The following is a 27,362-nucleotide window of genomic DNA, read 5'->3' on the forward strand; positions in this document are numbered from 1 at the left end:
GGAACTGGTCTGACGAGAGAATGGCAATCCTGCCTCTAAACTGTCACTAGCGCTGCTGACGATGAACCCTCCGCAGCTCCGGGCCCAAAGGCGAAACCCCGAGCAAGAGAATGTGAAGACATATTTCAGGTAATTTCCTCTCTGTGTATGTAATAGGGGATGTGGAGAGGGGGGGGGGGGGGGGGGAGGCAGATGAGGGAGGAGAGGGAGAAGAAGAAGAGGAGAAGGAGGAGGAGGAGGAGGAGGTGGGGGAGGCTGTGTATGTAGGGGGTGCTTTGTAGCCTTTTCTCCTTCTCCTTCCATTCTGCATTCTGCCCCTGCTGTAAGGAGGCAGCTGTTTCCTCAGCAGTCTGTCTGTGAGGGGCGAGATGGAAATGGATGCCTGCATCAGATGGGCTGGACATGTTTTGTATTACCATATAGCCCCCCCCACCACCCACCACCCCCCTCTGCATCACATCATCTCTGTATGTTCTCCCTTGTGCCTCACACATAGCATCTTTATTGATGGGGAGGTGTTATAATCAATGGTGGCGTTTGTGCAGGCCTTGTGTGTGTGTGTCTGTGTCTGTGTATGTGTGTGTGTGTGTGTGTGTGTGTGTGTGAGTGTGTGTGTGTGTGTCAGTCCTGGAGAAATGCAGCAGCTGCAGTGGCATCACTGGCACAAAAAAAAATGAAGCAATGCTATTTTGGGTCTGTGGACCCGAGGCTGACGGAGGGACTGGAGCTCTATATGCTGTGCATGGGGTGGGTGGGGGGGTGATCGATGGTTAATATGCTCATGGATGCTCTTTTGTTATCTCTAGCATTGAAGGTTTTTCTAGGGAGGGTTCCATGAAGAAAAATGCCTTTTGATTTCCCTTCCTGCATGACACTGATCTCACACACACACACAGAGCAGAGATGTGCCTCTGTGTCCCACAGCTCCAACATGGATGTGTGGAGCGGTTTCATGGCGGCTGTGGTGACAGGGAGATATACAACATCTGGTCACCTGACTTCATTTGGGATCGGAGTGGGAGTGGGGGTGGGGGCCGGTCCTGTGAAAGCTGAGCTATTCCGCCTCGGATCCTTCCACAGCCGTCGGTGGTGGAGGAGGAGGATGGAGAGGGTGCTGGATGGGTGTCTCCCCCCCCCCCACATCACCTTTTTTAGATTGTGGTGTCAGAGGCGACGTGGAGGGGCTGAGAGAGATTCCTCCCCCAGGAAGCCCAGTCATCCTCAGGTCTGTGAGGATGAGCAGGGCCTGATGGGAGACCTGTTGTCTGGCGTCCGTGTGAAGGAGGGATGTGAGGGAGTCATGTCAGTGATGGAGGGAGGGCGAGATGGTTGTAGAGGGGAATTGGGGGATGGGGTATGGAAGGTGCTATGCTCTCTTTGAACACCGGCCTGGTCTTTTGATACAGATACATGCTCTTCCATTCACCAATATCCAAACATATGTTTGGCTTAAAACATAAACTGTCCCCGACCATCACCGCCAACACAACTCTCCTGTCCTGAACATCATTTGTTGATCTAAATTTTAGTTTTTACTAAAACACCATTGAGAATTTCGTTTTTATTTATGCTGGTCCAGCACATTACTCAGTATTGGTCTTGGCAGGAGAGACACCGGGCCTACACTAATCATCTAATGCAGCATGCCATCAGACAGAAGCGCTGTGTATACCGTTACAGAAGAATGGAAGTGTTTTTTAGGCTTGTGTACGTCCTGCTGTTCTCAACTGATCTGTGAAACTGCTGCTGGATAATTGGTCTCCTCTCTGGGGCTTTAGAAGCTACGCTCCACATGCCACACTCTTGACACATTTATCACACCTTTATTCTCACACGTCTGGTCCGGCGTTGAGATGCACAGCTAAAAGCTTTATGGGTTTGTGCAGGACGAGCCTGACATCAGCTCCATGTATTCAAACCTGCGTATCGGCTTTTGCCTCTGCATTGGTTACATGCACCTCATGAAATTTTCATACGAGCAAAGAGAAAAAAACACAGACAGGAGCTGTCGTTGGTCCAAATTGGATGATGTCACCGGTCTTACAAAGCAAAAGTAAAACTGCACCTTTCAGTGTGCTGTTTACAGTGTAAACATGTAACTCTGCAGGCAAAATCCAGGTTTAGCTTTGATGCAAATGTTTCCACAACTGAACCTGATGATGGCCGAACAATGAACTAGGGTTACTTTATTTTTATTCATCACATCATGTCAGCTAAGTATCTGTTTTGCATGAAAGGTTATGACTTTTACCTTGTACATTCTGCTTAAATAATCTATAACTGTATTCTAGCTTGATTTGACAGAAAGTTGTATTAGGGTTCTGCTGAGGAGATTATACCTGGACCTGCTTATCTCTTTCACAGTTAGATAAATGTTGTTGATGTTTAATTTTCCTTATTTCTTTTTATAATATGATCATCTGCCCAGAGTTAATATCTAATTTGCCAACACATCTAAGCATAAATTTTCCTGCAGCTTTATATAACATGATCGTAGAGGACAAATTGGTCCCCCGAAACAATGCAAACCATTTATTTTTCCATTGTGTTTTAGTGTGCCGCTTTGGGCTTCCCCATGTTTTCCATTGGCCGGTGTAACCCAACACACACAGCTTCTCTTACCTCACCTCAGCTAACAAAAGCAAAAGACACAGGACCTCATCTTAGGCTGTAGCCTGCTAGCTGGGCTGGCTGAAATATGATAGTAGGACGCACACACAGAACTCAAACACACACACACACAAACACACACACACACACAAGTAGGCCTCCATCTGTTGAGGACTTAGTGCAGCTGAGTTGTGCTGCTATTGTTGAGTGGAGTTAGCATTGAGGACTCCTGTTGACAGTTTGTAAATGTGTCGCGGTCTCGTGCCGTGCGCGTACATGCGTGTGTTTTAAGGGCACGGCCGCCTAGAGCCTAGCGGTAGTCTTGCGGTAGGTGTGTCAGAGCTCCAGCCTGTGTGTTGTGGATTAGCATGTAGGATTGGAAGCCATCTGGCCATTTTGTCTCCGTAAGGGGAGGGAGAGTATAAGTGAGAGAGATGGATGGAGAGAGAGACAGAGGAAACACTCACACACTGACACATTGACACAGCTCCCCTCCGTAATCTCCCTACTTGATGTCTCTTGCTACTTAGAAAAGGGGTTACTTGTCTGTGTGTGTTTGTGTGACATATGATTGTATGCTCTAAAAATACAGATGGTTCTTGTGTGACCTGTCCTGTTTCTGAGGCCTCAGGACAGTCGGAGGTGGGATTCAAGATCCCAAAAAGTGAAAGACTTTACGTTGAGGTGATGCAATGACGGTGAAGACGTCCCAGATGGATCGAGACTGTGGAAAGGATGAAATGTGGCAGAAGAGGAAAAGGGTTCAGGGGGTTTAAAAGATTAACACGTTTCACTGGGGGTAAAGAGTTTGCAGAGAGTTGCAGAGAATGGCATCTGAACTTGAAGTTGATTGAAGATGAACAGTCTGCAGGAGGTAACACGTTGGAGGCTATCAAGTGGAAAGAGTGTCCAGAGAATGAGAAGTCTGCACGAGCGGGTTGCAAGGTTACAATGTCATTTATTCTATATTTATAAGTGTTATAAGCTCACATTTTTAACCTTATTTTAGTGGCTGTGCTGTATTTTCTGAGATCAGATATTGACCTTTTGTTCCTGGAGCATTATCTACAGTTATACGGGCCACATTGAAGAAAATAAATTCAGAGTTTTTAAGCATAATGTAGTAATATTACAAGAATAAAGTCATATTTGAGAACAAAGTAATAATATTACCAGAATGTAGTGTTTTTCAAATTAGATAATGGTCATAAAAAATGTATTTCTTAGAAAACATAGGCAGTTTCACTCCTTCTGGATCAAATCGTTAACCAATCTCATTGTTTCCTGAGAGCATGAAAGTCCTTTGAAGAGAACTCAGATGTAGCGCAACGAACGATAACTGTATCATCGACCACCAACAAACATTTCCTCCTCCACAAAAGAGGCAATATCCTCCAAGTTGCTCTTTCTTCCGAACAGACTCAGTTGTCATTACAATTTTTTCAATGTCCTGATACTTAAGAGAGAAGTGTTTCATTGTTTGTGAAACTTACACTAAAGTATAACTTTACAAGATGCTCCAAATTCATCCTTTTAAGGCGGGCAAGAGGCTGATGTGATATCCCCTTCTCAAATTTCATGTAGCCTAAATTACAACATTTAACTGTAATATTTTCAATCTATTCTCTTGAGTTTATGATTTTTTTCTCATAATATTACAACTTAATTATCAAAATCTCTGTTATTTAAACTTAAGTTTTATTATTGAGGAAAAACTCGGCCACAGTTTAGTTTCAGATTTACAGAGTGGCTGTTTTCCTAACCACATTGTGTTTTGTAACGGTGAATGCTCACCAATAACACCAAGTCCTGCTGACACACGGTTGCTTCAGATCCAAGTAACCAAGAGCAATTTTGTGTCTTCTCTCAGCTGATATTGTGATTCACTCTCATGTGTCTCATGGTAACGTTTTCCATGCAAAGTCAAGATGCAGCCAGGCTGTATGAGTTTGTCAGGGCATAAGTTATTAAAATGAAATGCTTGGGCAAGTTTAATTATGAGAAAATAGTAAAACTGATATTAGTATGTGCTGTGTAGTAGAACATACCAGAGGGCCAGGCTTTTTAGATACAGGGTGACGTGGAGACACACATTAGGTTTTCCTCACACATGAAGTATTTTACTCATTTTAAATTCAGCAACAAATCTCCATACCCCCCCCCCTCTACTATTTTCTCATCCTGTTCTCCGAGGGGTGCATTTTAACCCTTTTAACTCGACTCAGAGTTTCGTGCACCAGCTGGCGTGGCAGGAGGGAATCCACTCCCCTCTCTGCCTCCAGCTGGCTCTCAAACATTACCCACCCATGCCACACTAATGCAAAAAAAAAAATGGTGCTGGTACCTTGAGAGCATACGATACAAGATGCTGCCTCACCTGTGCTTGGTGCTCACGTCTTTCCTGGACATGGTAGTAGAAGGTCAAGTCAAAAAAGAAAACCACAGTGAACAGTGAAAGTGTAGTTTGGTTCAAAAGTTAATTCAAGTAGCTTTCGATCATTGTTTTGATAGTGTAAAACTAACCTATTGGGCCTGTCTAATTGCTGACAAGTCCTCTTACAATGCAAGATCAAGGAAACCTAGAGATGCTAATAGCGATAAAAAACTGAGAATTTCGTATCAACCACAGGAAACCATTACTGTGTCTAGTTTGTAATCTTGAAAACTGATGTATTCTATGGCTCATTATTTACAGTATATTTATTCCACTGATGTGTTTATACAGCCACTGACATAGAGCTGGGGTTATTTGGTGTTTTTTTGCCTCTCTTTGGCCTATAGGTGCATCATTTATTATTGTCTTCAGGCTGATCTTCCGTCGTTTTCCGTGAAGCCTCCACTATACCATCGAGAAAAGACCATCTATAGGTTAAAATAGGCTCAGAGCTGTTAAGATATGACAATATCCACTGGACTGAACCAAGAGAAATCACAAACCCAAGATTAAATTGACAAGTGCAGAAGTAGAAGCTCAATGCCAAAATATATCAAATAACACAAGATTGACCATGTGCTTGTACTAGTCTAACAAACGTCGGCTTTGTCAGACAGGAAATACCATACAGAATAAACTATAATATGATACACTCGATATGACACAATATAAAAACAATACACTTGATACAGTACATTTGATACGATATGTTAGGATACAACAATACCAACATTATAAATCCCTCAAGGTGCCAACTGAATATCATCTTACACAGTGGACAGATACATGCAAGAGAAAATCCCACATGTCTCCAGAACCACTTAAGTGAAAGACACATTTATGAGATGTTTGAACGAAATCAGACAATGTCTACAAACCAGCCAGCTTTCGTGCATTTGACAGAATGAGCTACATATTTTAAGCTATAAACTCCTTGGTCGTCCTTTTTCACACAAATTCCCCAACTGATGCAATAAATTGTTTCACCTTAAAGTATTTTCAAAGCAAACTGTCAGAGAAAGGTGCACAGCCCCATTGTCAGCTGTGACTGTTCCACAGTGCCATTTATTGCTTCAAATGTAATGTTGTTTACTGTTGCTGCTGACATGTCATCATCCAGCAAAAGGGAGTGTACACACAGCTTATTAAATTACCTTGGAAAAACGCTGTTTACCAAACTGTCGTTATTGAGATTGTGAAACTTATGTGACAGCTTTAGGTTTGAACACATGAGACGGAAGGAGAATGTGTTTTTCCTGATATGAGGAGAGCAGCACATGGGCCAGTTTCACCAGAACTAGATATTAAATGACATAGCGAGCTCTCAGGCCTCGGCAGCAGGGGAGAGTGTGAAAGGATGACGCCTGATAGAAAGAAGAGTGCTGGTTGATTTGTGATCTCAGGGGAATATGAGCATGGACCAACCTGCCTTTTCCCTGCTTTGTTTTAAATATGAGGATTGTTATCCCACACCCTGGGAGCAGAAAGTTACTAAATAGTAGGTAAATCAACCAGGGAGCTGTTGTCTGGTAAAACCCAGTGAATCCTTTGACTCCCGGAGCGGAGAGTAATTAGTGCGATCAACTGAAGAGAAGATAAGGCAGGTTTTTATCACTGTGTGCTATTTCAATCTCATTAGTGTTGCTGCTGATTGGCATCGCACCAGATCAGAGTGGAGTTTTCAAAAGCCAAACAAAAGATGCATCGGAGTCGTCTAATTTAGATTAAACATGAAGTGTATCAGGAAAGCACCTTGTGTGGTTTTGAAGCAGATTACAGGAGAACAACATCTAAACTGAAGAGTTTAGGGAATTGTTTATTTTCTTTTATCTTCATATGGTATGAAGTTTTAGCTTTGTAACTGCTGGTTGAGCGTCATTGTTGTGTAATTTTTGTATGATTTGGAAGGAAAAAGAAAGTAATGATTTCAAAAACATAGAATTTATGTATTTCAACTTCCATGTAACATATGTTCAATGTTATCTATCACGCTGGATGTGAATATGTTAATAACTTGAGAGTAATTTGACTGATGAAAGAATTGAACTTAATGCAGGCCTTATACATGTCGTGGAAATGTAATATGTAATTGAAATACATAAAGTCAATGTTTAAGGTACAGATATAAAAAGCTAATAAGGTGTCAAAAGTTTCCCAGTTTGTCTCCATAAGCTCTAATAACACTGGGTTATTGAGTTCTTGTAGAAAATCCAGGAAAGCAAGTGACTGATACGACAACATCAGACACAAATATCCGTGTGGTGGCTAATAATAGATCACTGGTTCCTGATCATGTTTATGAATTTGACTACATTTGCGTGTTTGCTCTCAGGTTTCTGTCTTTGAAATATAAATAACAGGGGAGGCGAGAGTTCATATCTCTGAGAAATCCAATGGGTCAGCGTGAATGGGCATTTAACATGGAAGAGCAACTATTGCATCCATTTAGGTTTGCCTTTGATATTGTGTAATCATGCTCCAGTTGGCATATTATGAACGGGTATAAACCCTTTCTACCAACACGATTAAAAGATGTTCATGTTCAACGTTTTTTCCATGCCCCCCCCCCCCAAGGCATGTGTATCTGCTAAAAATAGAAGTTTGGAAGAAAAACAAACAAATTGACTCTTTTTGTTCAGTAATGAAACTCATGATTTTCAGCACTGTGAGGCAATTAGCAAACGATGGAGGGGAGAAGTGACTCTGCGATTTATGAAAGGTGACAACAACTGAGTCAATACTTAGTGAATGTGTAATGAAGCTCAGTTCTAAGCGCCATATCTATCTCATTGGGTTTATATATACAGTTGTTTATTCGCAACTTTTGCAAAATTGATTGAAGGAATGTTTCTAGTTTTCATCCTAAAATTTAAAACAGCTTCTTCTGCACCCAGCAACATGTAAGTTGATGATGAACTGTCTCACCTGCCACATGTTCTCAGAAAACTAATAAGGACTTGTCCCTGTTATGAACCAAACATTGGCAGCTGTATGCAAAGCAGAGTAACTGAGTTGAACAGGAGGGGGAACAAACCAGACTAAAGAAGGTGGAGCCTCTGTAACTGACAAAAGCTGTTATGGCAGAACTTTTTTTTACCCACTCAGTAACAGTTTCATCATATTTAGATGTTTTGGAAAGTTTGGTTTCAATTCATGCTTTCACAACGTACATGAACACGTTTGTCAGTTGTCAGCATTACACAAAACTACTCCACCTATTTCCAGGAACTCTTGTGGAGAGGTGGGACATGACCTAAGGAGGATCTCATTACATCTGGATCAGCCAGCGAAAGAGGAATTATTTTCCTTTTCTTTTACATTGTGAGATTCGGTTTTGTTCAACATTATCCTTGATTTCTCAGAGAATAATTCATGGTGGTTTCATAAGGGGACTGTTGGTCCTTGGTGGAGATATGACCTCTAGTACACGGATGAAGTCACATTGATTTCCAATGCTGACGTATTGTATGTTTACATTAAACAGTGTAAAATGTACCGGTAAGTGTAAAAATAGCACGTTATAGGTGTGTAACTATATATAATGTTTTAATAAGTGAGTTTTAAAGGTGTTTGTTGTATGCATAATGTACAGACCGTATAATGTCAAATCTTGGCAAGAAAGAGAAAAAGCTTGTTTATGGTCATGTATAAGTCAAGGTTAGCGACTGGACATAAACTCCAGTAATGCAGGAGTGCGCTCATAATGAGAAAAATGTCAATATAATAACATCAAAAAAGACCCCATTGTCCTATGTTGAATAACAATAGTTACATAAACAAAAACAACCCCAAAAAAACTTGAAGGAGATCAGGTTGTTTCCTCGAGGAAGCTGTGGCTTGTTTGGCCACATGAGGTTTTGATCTTGTGACCATAAATTCTGCTCATGTTCCTCTCAAAGCCTTTTTGAACAGAATTGAACACCACTCCTCCTTCTCCTCCTCTCTCCCTCCGTTTGAAATTAAAGGGGGATGGCATCGCATGGCATCTATCTACACTGTGGCTCTGTGTGTTTTTATATTCTGACCTTGACAGGCCAGACATGTGAGAGAGGCGTGTTTATGCAGTAACACGCTGACACCCGTGTGTCGTCAGCCGTCAGGGCTTTAACATCTGGGTGAAGTGTCAGTGCTTTTGTTTTGCTTTTGAGGTTTTCTTGATTTTTGTGTGAGTGTGTGTTGTTTATATTTTAGTTTTCCAAGTAAACTGGCATCGCCGTTCTGTCGCAGCTTTTTAAAAATACACTCTGCAGTGGTCATTAAAACCAAGATAAATAAGACAACAATAGTAAACTGTGGTTTTGGAGTACCACCCCCCCCCCCCCTTCCTCCTTATCCTTTGAATGTCCTCTAGCTGTCCATCCCATCCAAGTAATCAGCATCCTTCAAAGAAGCACAGCCAAAGCTAAAGCCAAGTCAAACAGTGAGTGTGTCCTAATCAGGGGCATGAAGAGCCAGGCTTATAGAGCCCTCCCCCCCCGCTGCGGGGGCCATTACTGAGCCGCCATGGGCTCAAGATTAGAGTCTCTTCCTATGTTAGACATTCAAATTCAGCATTAATGTTTGAAAGAGAGTGAAAATGCCTGCTCTTCATGGATAGATTCATATTTTATGGGACAGAAATGCGAAAACATCCCCAGTAATATATGAGTTGAGCTGGTGTGGTGGCTCAGTTTTTTTTTTTTTTTTTAGACACTTGAAGGTTTTTATTCTGTTGTCAGCGCGTCAGCTCCCGCCAAAGCATGAAGAAGCAGAAGGAAGTTTGAGCTTGTTAGATCTGACAAAATAGCATCTCGTGGATCAGTGTTACAGCTGGTTTACATTTCGAAAAACAAATCAACAACTCATGAATGACTGGTGTCTTTTTTTCCATGCTGGGATAGTTGAGCCTGATGTAAGACTATCCTCAGTATCAGGCAAACAGCAAGCGTAGCGTTGATTTATGATGTCGAGAGACTGGTCTATGTGTGTTTCAGAAAGAGGAGCCGCTTGTTTCAGGGACAGGGCACTCGCTGACTGACTGCTTGCCTGCCTGTCAGTCTGCACAGTAAATAGGTCAGTGTTTTTATGTGAGTGAAGACTCAGAAATGTCTGGGCCACATGAATCTGCCATCTCTCGCTGTCTTACTGCTCGCAGGCTGTCAGGTGATAAGCCAAATAGCCACACGGTAGAGTAGTCAGGACCAGAGTGAAGGATTTGTTTTATTTAAAATCTGAAATACATCAAATTATGAGATTCTTTGTGGTTTTCTGTGGTTTTCTGTTGCCGCGAGTGGCTCAGATAACTTGATCACCACAGACTTTGAGGAGTTTTTCAGCTCCATCCTTCAGCCACACTGCTCTCCAATGGCAGTTGTTCGCTGAAATTATCATATTTACCAGCAATGCGCTACCTTTACTATTTTATGTAAGTGTTCCGTGTTGACTGGTCCAAAGAAGGACACAAGAAGCCACAAAGTACAGCGTGAAACTACCTAGAAACCTCACGAAAATATCAATTTCCTATTCAAAGGAGGTTTAACCTCCTGCCACCTCGTCATCATTTGATGCTGAAGCCATTGATTTTTTTCTTTCCCACTGTACTTGCTGCTAGACAGATAGAGACCTGATCGATGATATCCCAGTTACTGTTGTCAGGTCTTTCTTGTTCCATGTGAACATGTTGCTGAATCCACTTTTGTGTATAACTATGAAAGCTGTCGGACAAACTGAGTTCAATGTGTTCAGACGATTACGCTAATGGATTAACAGAGGCATCAGTCTCAACGGGACGGAATCACTTGTATGTGTCTTTATAATGAACTCAAGGCAATGCGGATACATGCATGTATATGAAAGATTGAATATTGAATGCTTTTTAATGCAGCTGAGCATTAAGCCGAAACAATTACAGTAATTGTCTTTCTCTCACTTAAGGATTTCTTGGGATATGAATAAAGTTTTTTGTTTGTTTAAGACCAAAAAGAAGTGGCAGAGTTCACATTGTTTTTAAGATGTGATTTACTGTGAGCTACCTTATATCAACCATGGAGTGTAGATGGAAAACATGACAGCTCCCCAAAAGTGAAGCCAAAGTGCCTCAATTGCCCCCTGGTGGCTGGCTGCAGTATAGGTCATGAACCCCGCCTCCTTCATGTTAGTGGATAGACTTGTTCTTGTCACACTGATGTTTGTTCAAGTGTTGATGTTTGAGACTGACTTTTGATTGACTGCTTCTCCCGGTCATTACTGAGGAGACTCTACTCCACATGACGTCATCGGCACAAGATGGCAGCGTTTATTTTGGGGTATTTTGGCTTCATTTCTGGATAGTAAGAGATAGGCGCGTCAACAAAGACTCATTTATGCAGGGGGGCAGTGTAGCCAATAGTTCAACCCAGACGACCATAATACATGTGGAAGACATTTCAACACTGGCGTAACTTTATGTAAAAGAGTTGCAAAGAAATGAAAGGCATCTATATAATGATCCTTGTCGTGGTTAGAAACCCTGTGCTGTCCTCAAGCTGATGTATTGCTTTACAACCGTGCCAGTGTAAAGGATGTATGGAAGTTTGTGGGCAGTGATGGTTACATCGATTGAAATGGACGTATCTCTTTTTGCAGCATGAATCAGCATAAACGGTTCAGTTTAGTTTCAATGTTATTTTGCTGATAAATAAACCACAATCCACAACTGGTGATTCAAGTGAACCTTTATGAAGCTATTTGAAGCCATTGTTTACCAGCATGGTGAAAACAGACAGCTCAACCCTGGTCAGTTCCACACAGAACTTCCCCCTGCTTCTAGGTGGTGCAGTATAAGACTAATCTCCATGCTTCCCTGTTACCATCACAGCTTCCGTTTTTTTCCCCCTCAGGTGTTATGATAGCGATGTTGTCAGCGACTCCCAGTTGCTGTCGCATGTCAACACTGTGACGCTCTTTTGTAAACACCCCCTTTTAAACAGCCAAGTTCCTCCAGGAACCTGTTCGCTGCAGATGTCAGATGACTAACACCAGCACCACCAGTATATCCCATAAGACCCAGGAAATACACCAGGAAAACAATCTGAAAAATGTATTAGCACATTATGACCATAAAGTGTGACTCTGTAGCTGTGTGGTAGCTCTACAAAAATAGTGTGGGGCCCCTCCAGCTGAGATGGATTTACATACAGCTACTTTTATTTAGTTTATTTATGAGTGAACCAATCTGGAGTAAGTCACCTTTTCATGAAAATGTTTTGAGACGGGTTAATTCAGTTGTTTCCCGTGGCTACAAATGATTTGATCTAAATTTAAACACGAGGCGGGGGTGGTTTTTTTATCGACAGTTTTTTATTAAGGTACACACTTCACTGTTGATGCCACTCTCTGGCTGTGTCAGTGTATAACTTATTTCCACAACGTGCTGTATCTTGACTTAGATAATAAAATCGCTCTGGCTGCTGAATAACAAATAACATCCTGCAGTGATTTTGAATATTTAATCTAATTTAAAAGACCTCAGTGTTGAATACTCCAATACTTAAGTGAAAATGAATCCTTCTTATTCTCATTCTATAAGTGCAGAAGGGATCAAAAACAGTCCAATTAATGAGAAACATCAAGATTATTTTTTATCTCAGGCCAATGTTTGATCTTCAAGACTTTTTCCACATAATAAGAATTGCCAAGTATTTTGTCGTCTGGTAAAAACATCCTGTTGACACATTTTAATTTGTATTTGATGGGTAAAAAAAATGTTAGATTGTCATCAGAAGAGACACTGCTCAGTTGTTCTGGAGACAAGATCGACTTTGTCTAGTTTTTTGTGTTCATATAAACTTGTATTTATAGTAGATACGATGAATTCCGCATTTAGTGACAATATCAAAGCTATTATTATCAGTATGGTATAGATCTAGGTCTGTGTGTACACATGCTTGTGCTGAGGATGAACATGAATATGGACCTATTGATGTAGGAGACAGGCGGTGATTCAGAGGTGAAGCTTTAAATATGCTTTTTTTTCTTCAGGAGGCTAGATTCATATTGTTCATTTATAAAGATATTTTATATATTGTTACTGTTTTCCTCGATAAGACTTCTATCATTTCCCCCAAAACATACTTTACGATTCTTCAACATTTCCCTGGCGTCGCTGAGGAGAAATAACTGAATTTAAGCTAAAGAAGGTAATCAAAATATCCACCAATCCTGTTAATAATTATGTTAATTTGTGTCAGCACAGAATTTGTTTCCTTCTCCTTTATTGAGACTTACAGCCGCTGCAGAGCTGTAAAGATGAATAATGCTTTCTGAGACACTTTTAGTACCCGTTCTGTTTGCTCTGGTCACTCCAGTTCATGAGGAAGTGACACGTGACTGAGAAATAAAGAGGAAAAGTGTATATATTAAGATTTGAGGAAGCCGAGGGGAAAGCCCAGACGTCTTGTGAAATAATGCTGTTGCTGTCGACACATTCGATTCAATCATGGCATCAAGTTACATCTTTCTGCTTTAATCAAATTCCATCTTTCAAAACCAGTTCCTTTGGTTCACTAACAAAGAGCAGGGTGTAACCAACCAGAGTTGGTCTTGTGCACGCTGCGATGGTTATGTAAAATTGTAAGGGCCTCTGTGAGGGCACATGTGTAATATGTCAGAGGCAGTGCGCCCCGTGTAAGAGCTGAGGAAGGCTCTTTGTCTGCTAATGTAGGTCTGCACTAAAGGGGGCGGCCGGGATGGCCGGCTTTCTGGGACGGTCGTGCTGCACATCACATGATGGGCTTGGCCTCGGGGGTGAGGCAGTGAAGGAGTCCTAAGATGTTGGTGGGACAGGGAGATAGAAGACGAGAGGATGAGTGATGGGAGTATTTACTCGTGCCAGTTTCTTTTAGAATCAATTCCAGGTTAGTGTGATTTTTTGCAGCTCAACAGTCCCACTGGATATCGGATCCCACTTCTGCTCTATACCATATAGACCATATACCATATATCATAATCGTCATTTCAGGGTTTGGTGTCTCAGACCTGCAGATAGGGTTGCTGTTGCAGGATTGCTCAATGTTACAATGCAAAAATAGGCCAGAGCTTCAAAACTCTTACTAGGAATTTTCGGCAAGTGTGAAAATGACATTCCCCATGTGTTTCTCACTTGTCTGTGGCCAAAATGTCACACTTTAATCCAATAGTAGACGTTTAGTAAAAAACAAAAGCAATAGATCTTGCTTCAATTATCTATTATTTCACTCAATATATCTTTGTGTTTTGGACTGTTTGATTTTGAATTTGAAAACATTACACTGGGCTCTCTAACATGTTATAGATTATCTGATAGTTATAGAGCTTTCATCTGACCTTGTTAATAACACATTTTAAACTAGAATGGTAGGAAGTAGAGTGCATTATTCCCCCAAGGCAGTCTCCTTTCACCAATAAGTATCAGTCCCCTAAATAAACCTGATTTCTGAGAAATCCAAGAAGATGTCGAAACACGCCCTATCTAACAATGTTAAAGAAAGCCCCAAAAAATCCATCCCTGACCTGGATTAGTGGATTTCGTGATAATACATCAAGTTGTTTTTGCCTATATATCTTGCTTATAAAACAACAAACAAACAAAACAGAAGGTCATCATCTATAAAAACAACAACGGGTATTTCCCTCTTTGCCCCTTGATAATTGTATTTTGAACATTCACCTGGGGTAAGCTCTTGTCACAATTTAAGTTGGTTGGGTTTGGTCCACTGAAAGGAATTTTGAAACCGTTCCTCACCTGTTGACATTTCTGATTTATGATCAGAATCCACTAACGCTAACTCCTCCATCTCTCTCTTCCTCCCTCACAGGACATTGTGAGTGCCACTAAAGATGTCTGATAGTGTTGATATTGAAGAGAAACCACCAGCCCCCCCCTTGAGAATGAACAGTAGTTCCCGAGACTCTTCATTGTTGAATCACGCCTCTAAACCGCTTCCAATGGCTCCTGAAGAGAAAAACAAGAAGGTCCGCCTGCGCTCCATCTTCCCCGGGGGAGACAAGAGTGAGTATCCCCTCTCTGGCTCTAAACATTGAAAAATCTAAATAAATCCGCCTGTAATCAGGTTTTTGTTCTTCTCCCGCAGCAAACAAGAAGAAGGAGAAGGAGCGTCCTGAGATATCCCTCCCCTCGGACTTTGAACACACCATTCATGTCGGCTTTGATGCTGTAACGGGAGAATTCACAGTGAGTATCTCTCTCACCTGACGAGCAGACGTATAAACACCAAGTGATTCTAAAATCCTCCTCCCGTGGCAGAGAGCCAGGCACACATTCTAAAATAACAACTCCCTGAAGTGATGGAGTCCACTGATGTGTTTCCCTTCACCTAACGTTGGTAATAAAGTCACTTGAATGAACATCATGCTATCACCGCTATCAGGTGAAATCTGAATTAAAATCCTTCAGTGTTTCTCGGTAAATAATATTTTAGTTGCAGTTTGCGGTTGATGTTTTATTCCAGCAAAAGCCTGGATAAGCAGTCCCATAACACAGTATTTCCTTATTCTTAGATTTTCTCAGTTTGATATTGTTTTCATCAAATTTAGTGAATTAACAGACCTGTTCTAATGTTTTTATGTTGCTTTTATGATTGGTGCCTCTCCCAACAACTAGCTACTCTAACCAGGTTTACTGCAGCATATTAGGAAGAAATAAATCAACATCAGCATCTGTTTGACTCAGTTCACTGCAAATATCTTTAACTTTTAATGGTTTTAATCGCAGGCCCCACTCAGTGATATTGCATTACACACATTAAATTCTGTTCTGAAGGGGATTTTATTGCAGGTGTATTATACTGTAAGTGTTCATGATATTCTTTTCCACACTTTGTTTATGGTAGTCAGTTTCCCTCAGGAGATTGTAATGCAAATGTCAGATTAAACGATGGAAACATGCCCCCCCCCAGAAAGATCTGACATGGTTTTACAAAACCAGGACTTCTCTGGTATTAAAGCAGTAAAGTCTTGTCTTCTTCATTTCTCCTTTAATCCAACTTTACACTAATGAATAATTTGTATTCAAATGGATTTGACTTCCAAATGAACAACCCTCAGTTCATGGTATCACTTCCTTTTCACAAACAGAGCCCTATTACCACAGTCTTTAACCAGACCGCTCTGGTTAAACCAGTCCCGTGGTTTACTGGGTAGAAACTATAAATTACTGTTTGCTCCTTGATTCCACTCAAAGTAGCATCTCTCTCAACACCACTGCTTCTGCAGAACAGTGGACTTACCTTTTTAACACACTGGGATAAAAACCCTGAGGTGTAACAATAAGGGACAAAACTTTCCTTTTGTGACTAAAACCTTTAAACATCTGATCTCCGTCTGTTTGCTCAGGGTATCCCGGAGCAGTGGGCGCGGCTCCTACAGACCTCCAACATCACCAAGCTGGAGCAGAAGAAGAATCCACAGGCCGTGCTGGACGTCCTGAAGTTCTACGACTCCAAAGAGACCGTCAACAACCAGAAATACATGAGCTTCACCTCCGGAGGTAGGCAAAACCAAAACGCTGATAACCATAACACAAAAAGGTTCAAGCACACATGTATAAGATATTTTTAGTGTGCCATCTACAGTGATGTTTTCTCTATTGTTACAGACAAGTCGGCACAAGGGTACATAGCCGCAAACACTCTGGTGAGTTGTTTTTTTAACCTAAAATTACTTTGGTTAGTGTCTCTTCGTTTGACAAAGTATTCACCTGTTAATACGACACAATTACTATTTAATCGTTGATTTTAAAAAGAATTGTGATGTTGTTAATTGAGAATGCCGCTCTTTGTTGGAGGCGGCTCCTCAGCCTGTTTTATGAGTGTTTTTATCTCTGCGCTACAGATCTTCTCCTCTCTGGTTATTACAGTAGAAAAAAACTTTACAATAAGAAATCAATCCATCTCTGCTTTAATTTATTCCTTTTGAAATACCCTCCATCTCATCGTATGGAGGGTATTTTATTCCTTTATGATTCATACAACAGTGTAATAATTTAACAGGTAAGTTACAGCATTATGTGGCTTTATATCATCATCTTAATCCTCAGAGCGATTACACCGCCCCGGCTGCACCTCAGTAAATCTCTCTCACTTTACTCTCACCAACTCTGTCTGGGAGTTTCAGGGATAGACTGTGCCCCTTCGAGCACATTCATTTCACACAGACTTCTCTCTCTAATTGGCTAAATGTTTGTTGTTTGTGCCCTCACTCTTGCACACGCGCCAATCAGTTTTGCCGCTCGTGCACGGAGACATTGACTTCTGCGGGAGCTTGCCGTGGCTCATTGTTTATTTTTCCAATCCACTTAACCAGATTTTTTGAAAAAGCCCATAGACAGGCTTCACTGGAGGCTCAACTGCATCTAGAAGGGACTCCCACTGTGTTGACCTCATTCCTGGCTCGGACCAGAGTAATCTATGCTTTCAATGCCTCGGCCGGCGCACGCTCGGCCCGGGTGAAGGAGTGGAATTCCAAGTCTGTTCAGTGAGATTTGCTGCCCAGGGCAAACTATACTGGGAGCACTTCACGCAGGGCTATCGCATGAAAGAGCTCTTTGCTAGTGAAGGGCGAGCGGGTGTGGCGTTCAGTCTGAAGGGTTGTGCGAGCCCAGTGAGAGCATTCGAGAGCATCTCTGCCTCGGACTGTCACACTGGGCCACGACTGCAGAAGTGACTCAGCTTTTGGCCGCATTGCCGCAGATAGTCTGTGAAGATTTGGCTAAAGAACTAAAGAACAAGTGCCAATAATTTTGTAAGCAAGTTTTCTATAAACTGCAACAGTCATCCGTCCTGAGCTGCTACCTCGTGCTCTCTGTCAGATTATATCAAACACCAGCTTCTGCTAACCTGTAATACAGGCACATGATTGAGATCTGGTGTTTTATTTTCTTACATTCTCCTCTCTACTCATCACGTTCAGCCCTCGTCTATCCTGCTGCTATCCTGTCATCAGAGATTAGGAAAAATAATGCCCATAATGCATCAGCACGGTGGAATAAAAGAAAGCTATCTACTGGCTATTTTGTGAGATATGTCTAGGAGATTTGAGCCAGTCATCCCTAACCCACATTCTAGGTCGACCTAGTGCCTCAGCTTGACCTCAGCTCAGCATGTCACAGAGAACAGTGGTGGTAGAGAAAACACCCTGTGGTTGCAGCCCACCGACTGAAAAAAAAGGCCCATTTTATTGTTAGATTCAAGGACAGCAATAATAAAACTTAACTTGCTGTGTCCGATTGTCCCTCATAAGGACACGGTTACACACAATGCAGGTAAATGACGCAATGCAAAGTTCTCCAAAGTCAAATTCCCTGGAAGGCCATACTGTTACACTCACTTATGTGTGGCTGTGCAGTCACATGCTGAATCCTGTTCTTCTTCACAATAGATTTACTCCAGAGATTTCTTTATTTTAGCTGGTAACACAACAGAAATGAAGATGAAAGTGGTAAAAAAAAGAGCAACACATTCTTAAGAGTGTTTTCGGATCTGTTCTGTTGCCTCTCTTTAAGTGACTGGTGACTCAGTGTTAGTTTTTCTCTTCTGATTTGACATGTGAGGAGTTTTTCACTGTTAAACCACCAAGTTAAGTTAATATGTTTGAAACAGGAGGTTCTGGATATATATTTCACTTCAGTGATTGTCAGACCCAAAGCACTCGTCTGTCAACTAACAAACACAGATAACTGTGTTCACATAACTACACTCGCAACGTTGACTTTGTTTTGCAGAGTGTGAGCTTTACCTCACGCTGCACTTGACATTTCATCTCCCGTCTGTTGTTGAAATTACAACTCAGCTTCACAAGACCCTTAAAATCCAGCACAGTTGGTTCATGGATGCCACAATTTAGAGAAACGTTTCACTCACATTTTTTGTGTGTGTTTACAGAATACAAATGCTCCTCAGGAAAAGATAGCATTTTTTTTAAACGTCTTAATATTGTTAGGAACATCAAGTCAGAACAAAGGTTTTTGTCCTGTAATATAGTTTTTTTTTTTAAATATTTGATAATTCAGTGAGATCTTAAAGTCTCTTAGCTTTGACAATATCAATATTAAGACTAATGTATTCATCAAGATCCATGTCAACAAAAGTGTGTAAAAACGCCCAATCTCACAATGTTAAAGAAAGTCCAAACATTCCTGTGTCTATATCTTCTTTACCATTGTAATATTACAAACTGGAAGTAAGTTAAAACCAACATGGACCAACCACAACACGGAGGAGCAGAAGATTCAACCAACATTTCAACACATCTGTCTTTATGTTGTTATGCTGTGTATGCTATGAAAGTTCTGGACAATAATTAACAAGGTCTAATAACAACTACTCCAGTTAGAATTAAGGTACAGATGTGACTTTTCCATAAAGGTGGACTACACAAACATTTTTTGGAAGAAATTTCAAAATGAAGAGGAAACAAGGGGCGTGCAAGGACAGTCCTCAGGTGGCCTGATCTGTCTCTGTCATGTCCTCTCCCCGTGGTTTGTGTCAGGAGGACGATTTTGGGACTACTCAGTTGTAGCGGACCCCTGCCCTCCCCTCTCCCCCACTCTCTCCCCATGAAGTCCCTTTACTCTTAAACACTGTTTGGGTTTTGTTTTGAGTAAATCCTCCCATTTTCAACCTTCACATTCAGAACCGGCTGCTGTCATCTGGGCCTCCTGTCAGCCTTAGAACCTGCAGCGCATTATTTGACAAGGTAACTCCTCCACATTACTTTCCACATGATGTATTTCTACATTGGCTTTTAAAGCAAAATTTTCCACCATTTAATCTCCTAATTTTCTGCCAAAAACTAATACCTGACTTTCGAGGCATCCTCACCCTCTGTCTTGAAATTCCATGGGGGGTGTGATTGGATCTGTTTGCTTTTTGATGACAAATGTATTTATTATCTATCTCACTTCTTCCCTTTTCGTGACTGGACTGTGTTTGAACTGGAAGGGCAGGGGCGCATGTCCCAGAGGGTTGTGATTACTGTCAAACTGCATGTATGAGCTCATTCTCCTCAAAGATTAACCCACATGACCAATAATGTGCCTTTAACTCCCCATCGTAGACGCTATCGCATGGCTCTGATCAAATTTTAAAAAATGCAAAAAAAATGCTAGCTCTGCTTCCAGTTAGCCAGATTCTCATTTCTGCACTGCAGTCTTGGCTCGGCCCTCCCGGAGCAGGTCAGAGGCCCAGCATGTCTGACTGGGACGTTTCCTTCAACCAGACCCTCTCCCTCTAATCACTAGAACTAAGCTGCACTGATTCATGTATGCATGACGAAAATGGAAATGGATGAAAAACGTTTCCATTCCATAAGAGGAAGACGATCCAAGGCTAACAGAGTTTTGGAGTGGAGGGGGTGGAGTTGATACTGGCTGAGCGACTAGGCATAATAAACATGTCTGAGGAATATTAGTCATGCTTACTAAAAGGTATCTTCCATATCGAGAGGATGTGGACAGTTCATCCCCGTACTGCACATTACTGCAGTGTTGCGGCATGTTGTTTCTTTTCTCCTATGGAACAGTTAAATCAGAACAGTTTGTTCCGACGTAGAAACACATCGTCAACCCCTCAACTTAAAGAACCCCGAGATAAACTGCACTGAATGGCACCTCACCCCTTGAGTCTCTTTAGCTCTCACCTGACCCATAATCTTTTACTCCATTGTTAACTGTTTTTCCTTCACAAAATATCAAATGCTCTGTTCCAGCGTAGGATATCACAACAAATGTTGAACCCATGCTCCTTTCTTTTACTTATATGTTTATGACTATGGTGAATAATGTGTTCTACTGTATGAATGACGTGGTTTAAATATCTATTCATCGTCATTAGAGAGACAAAGTCCTCTTGAACCAGAACTGGCCAGAACTCAAACTCTGTACATGGCTGGTTTGGGGTTTTCAGGCTCTTTACTGTGGAAACAACTCATGACAGAGAAATCTATTCCAGGGTGCTACGTGGCACATGTATCCAGACTAACTTCCAGGTCCTCTCTCCAGGGTGCCAAAACATCGTCGTCAGAGCCCCCGATCGCTCCACCTGTGTCCGAAGAGGAGGATGAGGAAGAGGAAGAAGAAGAAGAGGAGGAGGAGGAGGAAGACGACGAGGACGAATTGCCCCCCGTCATTGCACCTCGGCCCGAGCACACCAAATCTGTGAGTTCCTACGCCACGATGGTTGAGATCCTTCTCCTTTCCCGTCTGCCTTTCTGTGACACTGTTCCTCTCTTGCAGATCTACACGCGCTCCGTCGTGGACCCACCAAAGCCTCCCACCCCTGTGAAAGAAGTGGTGACCCCGCCGGAGTCACAGGTCCAGCCGGACAACACGTCCAATACGATGTACCGCAACACTGACCGCCAGAGGAAGAAGTCCAAAATGACAGACGAGGAGATTCTGGAGAGACTCAGTACGTGCCAGTAGAACCACACATGATTTAATGCTCCTCAGGACAGATTTTGAGAAACTTACAGAGTCAAGATGAGATGTTAATGATTCATTTAATTGTTAAGTCATATTTTCACTACATTTGATCTTTGTAGAAGATGGAGAAATCCTAAATCCTCTCCTTTACATGTATGTTTTTCTAAAAAACGATCAAATATATAGATACAAAGTCAGAAATCGATCATAATAATCCGCATTAAAATGCCCCAAAACAATCCTGAAGACATGACCTTGTTGTCCCATGTGTATCTATGCATGATTTCTGGCTGTGTGTCGGTTTGTGTCGCATAGAAGACAGGCTGGATATTTTGTTTACAGTGGCTTTTCTCTACATTTTACCTCCAGTGCACCTAATCTGTGTATTCATAAGAAATATGCATAAGGCAATACAAGGAGACTTTTTTCTAAACTGTGGCCTTCACAAGGCTGCTCCTCTCTATTATGCAATTTTAGCACGTATTACCAGCATCAAGTAGAGCTGCGTGTACTTAGAGCAGCTGCACCAAACAGACTGAAGTAGAAAGGCAGAAATACTTCTGCAGTGATGTTCTCTGTGTGTCTGTGTGAAGGCTGTCATGCCACAAGCTCAAACATGGCGTTCTGTGTTTTCTCTCTGACTCAGGGAGTATTGTGAGCGTGGGGGATCCCAAAAAGAAGTACACACGCTTTGAGAAAATAGGACAGGGGTAAGTCTGTCCGTCCGTCCGCACTCGCACATCAGCCGCAGTTTCTGAAATAGAGCGATTTCAGTGGCAGTCACTCTCTCACCGGGAGAGACGCAGCTCCAGTGACCACTTCAGAGCGCCAGGGAGAGGGTTAGGTTCAATGACTGGGAGAAAAATAAGAAGGGGGGAAATGAGAAGTGTTTCCTGGAATGGCCATGGGGCAGATTAGCTCTGCCATCCCTCTCTCTCTCTCCCTTTCTTGTTTTTTTCAAGGATGACACTTTTCTATTACTCTCCCACCTCACTACATCTACTGTGTTTCCACATCTGAAATCAGGAAGCTCCTATCTTCAGCGGTAGATAACTGTCTATTTACTCTCCAGTGCGTTATCTATTAGAACCAGGAACTGCTCTTCATTATTCATAGCCTCTGAAAGTAGACATGTGCTGCTGAGAGTAAGAGAAAGAGGAACGACTCTTGAATAGAGCTTTTTTAGTATGTTGAAGTTACATTTCCAAATAAGGGCAGAACGGCTGCATACCAATCCTTTGAGCTTAACTATTAGACACCATGAAGTCTTTGTGGATCCAGTATCTGTGCTCATCACAGGTGAGTTTAGTTTCCATGGTGACATGAGCACATACAGTTTGCTAATGAAAAACCCCAAAAAGGTTTTTTCATGACGTCATTACCACTTCATTTTAGCGAGTGATATTAAGCTAACCTTCTTAACGTAAAGCAGGTTATGATAGGCCAGTATGTCTGTAGCACCTATTAAACATTTGACCTATAATGGAAAATAACCTTTGTGAACACACTTCTCTATGAATATCAATGTCTATGAGTCATTTGAAATGTAATTAAATGGCCTTTTATTGACGTGAGTTTGATCTTTTCTTACAGAGCATCCGGCACTGTGTACACTGCCATCGACATAGCAACAGGCCAAGAGGTAGAACATCCTCATACTGTGTGTTATTTCTTTTTGCTCACTAAGCCATCAGGCTTTCTCTTGTTCTGAGCTACAAATCCCCTGTGTTGTTTCCTCAGGTGGCCATTAAGCAGATGAACCTGCAGCAGCAGCCCAAGAAAGAGCTGATCATCAATGAGATCCTGGTGATGAGGGAAAACAAGAACACCAATATTGTGAACTATTTGGACAGGTCAGTTTACGCTCTGTATAAACCTGTATAAATTCATCGAGTGACGTATTTTTCCAGATAACGCTTCGAAGCCTTAAGATATTCAGTTTCCTTTCATATGTGTATAGTGGAAAGAGAAGAAGCAGATCGTGCTATGTGATAAACAGAAAATTCAAAAGTTTTTGTTCATTGAATTTCTCGTCCTTTATCTCTGCCAAAGAGGTTATGTTTCACCTCTGTCCGCTTGTTTGTAACCAGATTACAAATAAATAACTGAAGACATTTCTGTGATACTTGGTGGAAGGATGTGTTATAGGTCATTTTGTAGAGATGGGGCCTTTTCTGCATTTCATCATTTTTTTCAGAGAATAATTCATGGATCTTGATGAACAAAGAATCTGGCATATTTATGGGTCTGATGCAAGTGTGTGGAATTGCAGCGTTATTGAATTAAAAGGAACCGTTGGCAGAATTGAGTTTAACAGATGATCTTATTACTGCAGATATTTATCTAACGTCCTCGGGTCCCGTAAAAGGTGCTATATAAATGCAAGCCATTATTAATATTATTATTATGATCTAACATGAGAAATACAAGGCCCATCCAAATTGTTCATATAACTCAAACAAGACACCAGGAGGAATATGAGACCGTTTTCTAATTGTTAAAGGTTCTAACACGTCTCACACTGTTGAATGAATATATATGATCTGCAGTAAGAGGCTGAACGAGGTCAGTGAACATTGGAACCACAGTGACATTGAGGATCCCTCTGAGCCCGTCTCTCTCTTTTCTTCCTCATCTCCTTCTTCCTTCTCTCTTTCGATGGTAGACAGCCTTCATCATAATGGCACATTACTGCCACCTGCTGTTTCAATCTCAAATAAGAGTGACACAACACAAGCATCCAGTTTTTAAATTTTTAGCACGAGGTCCCCTTTAATTTCATTAAAACTGCCCTGCTGTTTTTTCCATCTTGCAGTAACATGCTTGAGTAGCTTCTGTTGTTGTAATTGACTCTGAACCATCAAACACACAGTGCAACTCAAACTGTTCAGATGTGTGTGTTGTACTTATGTTGGGGAAGCTGTGTTGGTATTGTACTATTGATAATTTGCTACGGAGTGATGACAATTTATTCACGTTATTAAATAAACTACTACACAATACATGCTTCACTAGTTCAGAACCATGAATTTCAAATGTTTTCCTGTATTTTTCTTTCTTTCTCTCTGCACTGCTCAGTTACTTGGTAGGAGATGAGCTCTGGGTGGTGATGGAGTATTTGGCCGGCGGCTCTTTGACAGATGTAGTGACGGAGACCTGCATGGACGAGGGCCAGATCGCTGCGGTCTGCAGAGAGGTAAGACGCCAAGTTTAGACATCCGCAATACTGCAATAGAAAGAGAGTGTCCAAGAGTGTGCTTAGTATAGGGTTGTTTGTGTGTGTGGGTGTTATTAAGATATAATTTTCATTTTCTTTCCCCCCTTTTTCCCTCTGCAGTGTCTTCAAGCTCTGGACTTCCTTCACTCCAACCAGGTGATCCACAGAGATATAAAAAGTGACAACATCCTCCTGGGGATGGACGGATCCGTCAAGCTTAGTAAGTCCTTACTTTTATGACATGAAATCTAAATTGGTGAAAAGCACAATTGACGTCAAACAACCGGTTCAGAATCAGTGTTTAGAAACAGGGCATTGTTTTAAATGAAACATAAAAAGCAAGAATGAATAACTCAATGTCTCCCTCTGCAGCCGACTTCGGGTTCTGTGCCCAGATCACACCAGAGCAGAACAAGCGCAGCACGATGGTGGGAACGCCCTACTGGATGGCACCGGAGGTGGTGACTCGGAAGGCTTACGGGCCAAAAGTGGATATCTGGTCCCTGGGAATCATGGCGATAGAGATGGTGGAGGGAGAGCCGCCCTATCTGAACGAGAATCCACTTAGGGTAAAACACAAACTGCAGACACAACACAGGACTTGTGATGTTAGCTGGAGTAGTGGACATAAAATGTCCAGATTTTGATCATCTTTTTGCCCACATCCATCGCTCCAGGCGCTGTACCTGATAGCTACCAACGGGACTCCAGAGCTGCAGAACCCAGAGAGGCTGTCGTCTGTGTTCAGAGATTTCCTCAACCGCAGTCTGGAGATGGATGTGGACCGCAGAGGCTCTGCCAAGGAGCTCCTACAGGTGAAACTGAGACTCATGCACCTGCACACACTTTTTCCACAGTTAAAATCTAATGAATCGACTAGTACTGAACCATTTGGGTGATGTGGCATAAACCAGGTAGTATTATAATTTAAAACTAAATACTGATCGGAAGAAAAGGCACAAACACTTAAGGTGTTGTTGGCTTGGAACATAACCTGATGCTCATAGTCATGATGTAATTATTATTTATTTCTATCTAAAACTGGTTGGAGTACAGTTCAAAGTAGAATATCTTAATTCCACTTCATTTTAATAATCAACTAGCAGAAGATAATGTATGGTGGCCTTTAAGTGCCAAGCACAACAACTACTCAAAAACACAAAAGCAAATAAGACAAAACTAATGAAAAGTCAACAATGGTATTTAATTCTAAAAGAAAAGGAATCAACAGGAAGGGAAATGCTGGCAAAACATGTTTTGTGATTATTTTGTGATTTGCACATCAGGGCCACTCTCACTCTAACCCTAACTAAACAATATCCAAATCTTACCTAATACAGGCTGTGTCAATATTAATTATTAAATCATATGCAAATATTTGTAAATCTGCCTCTCAGTTCGGCTCCACACCTACATACCCTTTCTATCATCCACAGCATTCCTTCCTCAAGCTGGCGAAGCCTCTATCCAGCCTGACGCCTCTGATTGTAGCTGCGAAGGAAGCCATAAAGAACAGCAGTCGCTAGGGGCGTGGCCTCTGTCCGCACCCAAGGCTGGAGCCCCGTCTGTGTCGTGTCCGTTCATGGGGGCAGGGACCTGGGTGTGTGGGTGGTGGCGGGTGACCCGATAGCGATGGCACAAGGATGGGGGGGGGGAGGGAAGGGTGGGTGGGGTGGGGGGGGTTATGTGACTTACAGTGACAGCACAAGGACAAAAGAACCCCAGGCCTCATGTGCAGGACGGACATCTGGCCTTGCAGCCTCTCGGCCCATGCTGCTGAAAAAAGACCTTGCCTCTTCGTTTTCTTTTCCAGCACTCTGTACATGTAGAACAGGCCATCACAGGTGCGCGTGTGTGTGTGTGTGTGTGTGTGGGTGGGTGTGTGTGTGTGTGTGTGTGAGCGTGTGCACATCTCTTTGTGTCATTTGTCTTGTTTGGGAGGCAGTTGCTCCCCAAACCCCCCAAAATAGGGGTGGAAAAAAACTGAAAAGAAAGTTTGCTCAGTTTCAAGAAGAAACTTCAGAAGCAAAGACGAGAAACTGGGAACTCTGAAGAGCCCTTGATTCTCTCCTTGGCCGACTGGGTTCTCTCTCTCTCTCTCTCTTGTCCCTCCACGGAGCACGATCACCCCTGCAACAACCAGCTGATGCAAGAGAGCGACTCTGGACCCAACCTTTGCCTGCATGACCACAGCTCTGTGCAGAAACAGTTACTCCTCTCCAGATTGTCACATCTCAACATGGTGGCTTGTGTGTGTGTGTGTGTGTGTGTGTGTGTGTGTGTAGGGGTGCAGCTACAGGGGAAAAACTCATGAATTATTTCACAAGACCTATGCCAGCTTTAAACATCCTCCAGTAATCTGCTTCGTGTCAGTGAAAAGATACAGGTCTCATATTTCTTTTGAGCCACAAAGTTTCCGACACACCTGTAGATATCAATTCCCTACGTGTGCCTGATTTTCATCAAGATCCATGAATTATTGTCTGAGAAATAAAAGAAAATGTAGAAATCCTTCCTTACTCGTAATGGTAAAGCAAGGGAAAACCCTCTGATCTAGATCCAAACACACATTGAATGGCTTCTTCCCTGATCCAAAACCCATCGTCCACCAAGTTTTGTGGTAATCCGTCCTGTAGTTTTTGCATAATCCTGCAAACTAACGCTTC

The 27,362-nt window shown here is 42.0% G+C and overlaps 1 protein-coding gene across 1 annotated transcript; it reads left to right on the forward strand.

The window, feature by feature from the left end:
• On the forward strand, window positions 1–26,290 carry LOC133019439 (serine/threonine-protein kinase PAK 3). The gene is made up of 16 exons (XM_061085924.1): window positions 1–129; window positions 14,857–15,050; window positions 15,133–15,233; window positions 16,394–16,547; window positions 16,656–16,693; window positions 19,691–19,753; window positions 21,057–21,212; window positions 21,291–21,465; window positions 22,126–22,189; window positions 23,073–23,121; window positions 23,220–23,332; window positions 24,558–24,675; window positions 24,817–24,916; window positions 25,069–25,265; window positions 25,374–25,511; window positions 26,133–26,290. Exons 2-16 carry the CDS (start codon window positions 14,879–14,881, stop codon window positions 26,220–26,222), a joined length of 1,728 nt encoding a protein of 575 aa, XP_060941907.1. The 5' UTR covers window positions 1–129; window positions 14,857–14,878; the 3' UTR covers window positions 26,223–26,290.
• Window positions 26,291–27,362: the final 1,072 nt, after the last annotated feature.

The sequence above is a fragment of the Limanda limanda genome, chromosome 14 (assembly GCF_963576545.1).
Source record: "Limanda limanda chromosome 14, fLimLim1.1, whole genome shotgun sequence".
NCBI classification, from domain to species: Eukaryota; Metazoa; Chordata; class Actinopteri; order Pleuronectiformes; family Pleuronectidae; genus Limanda; species Limanda limanda.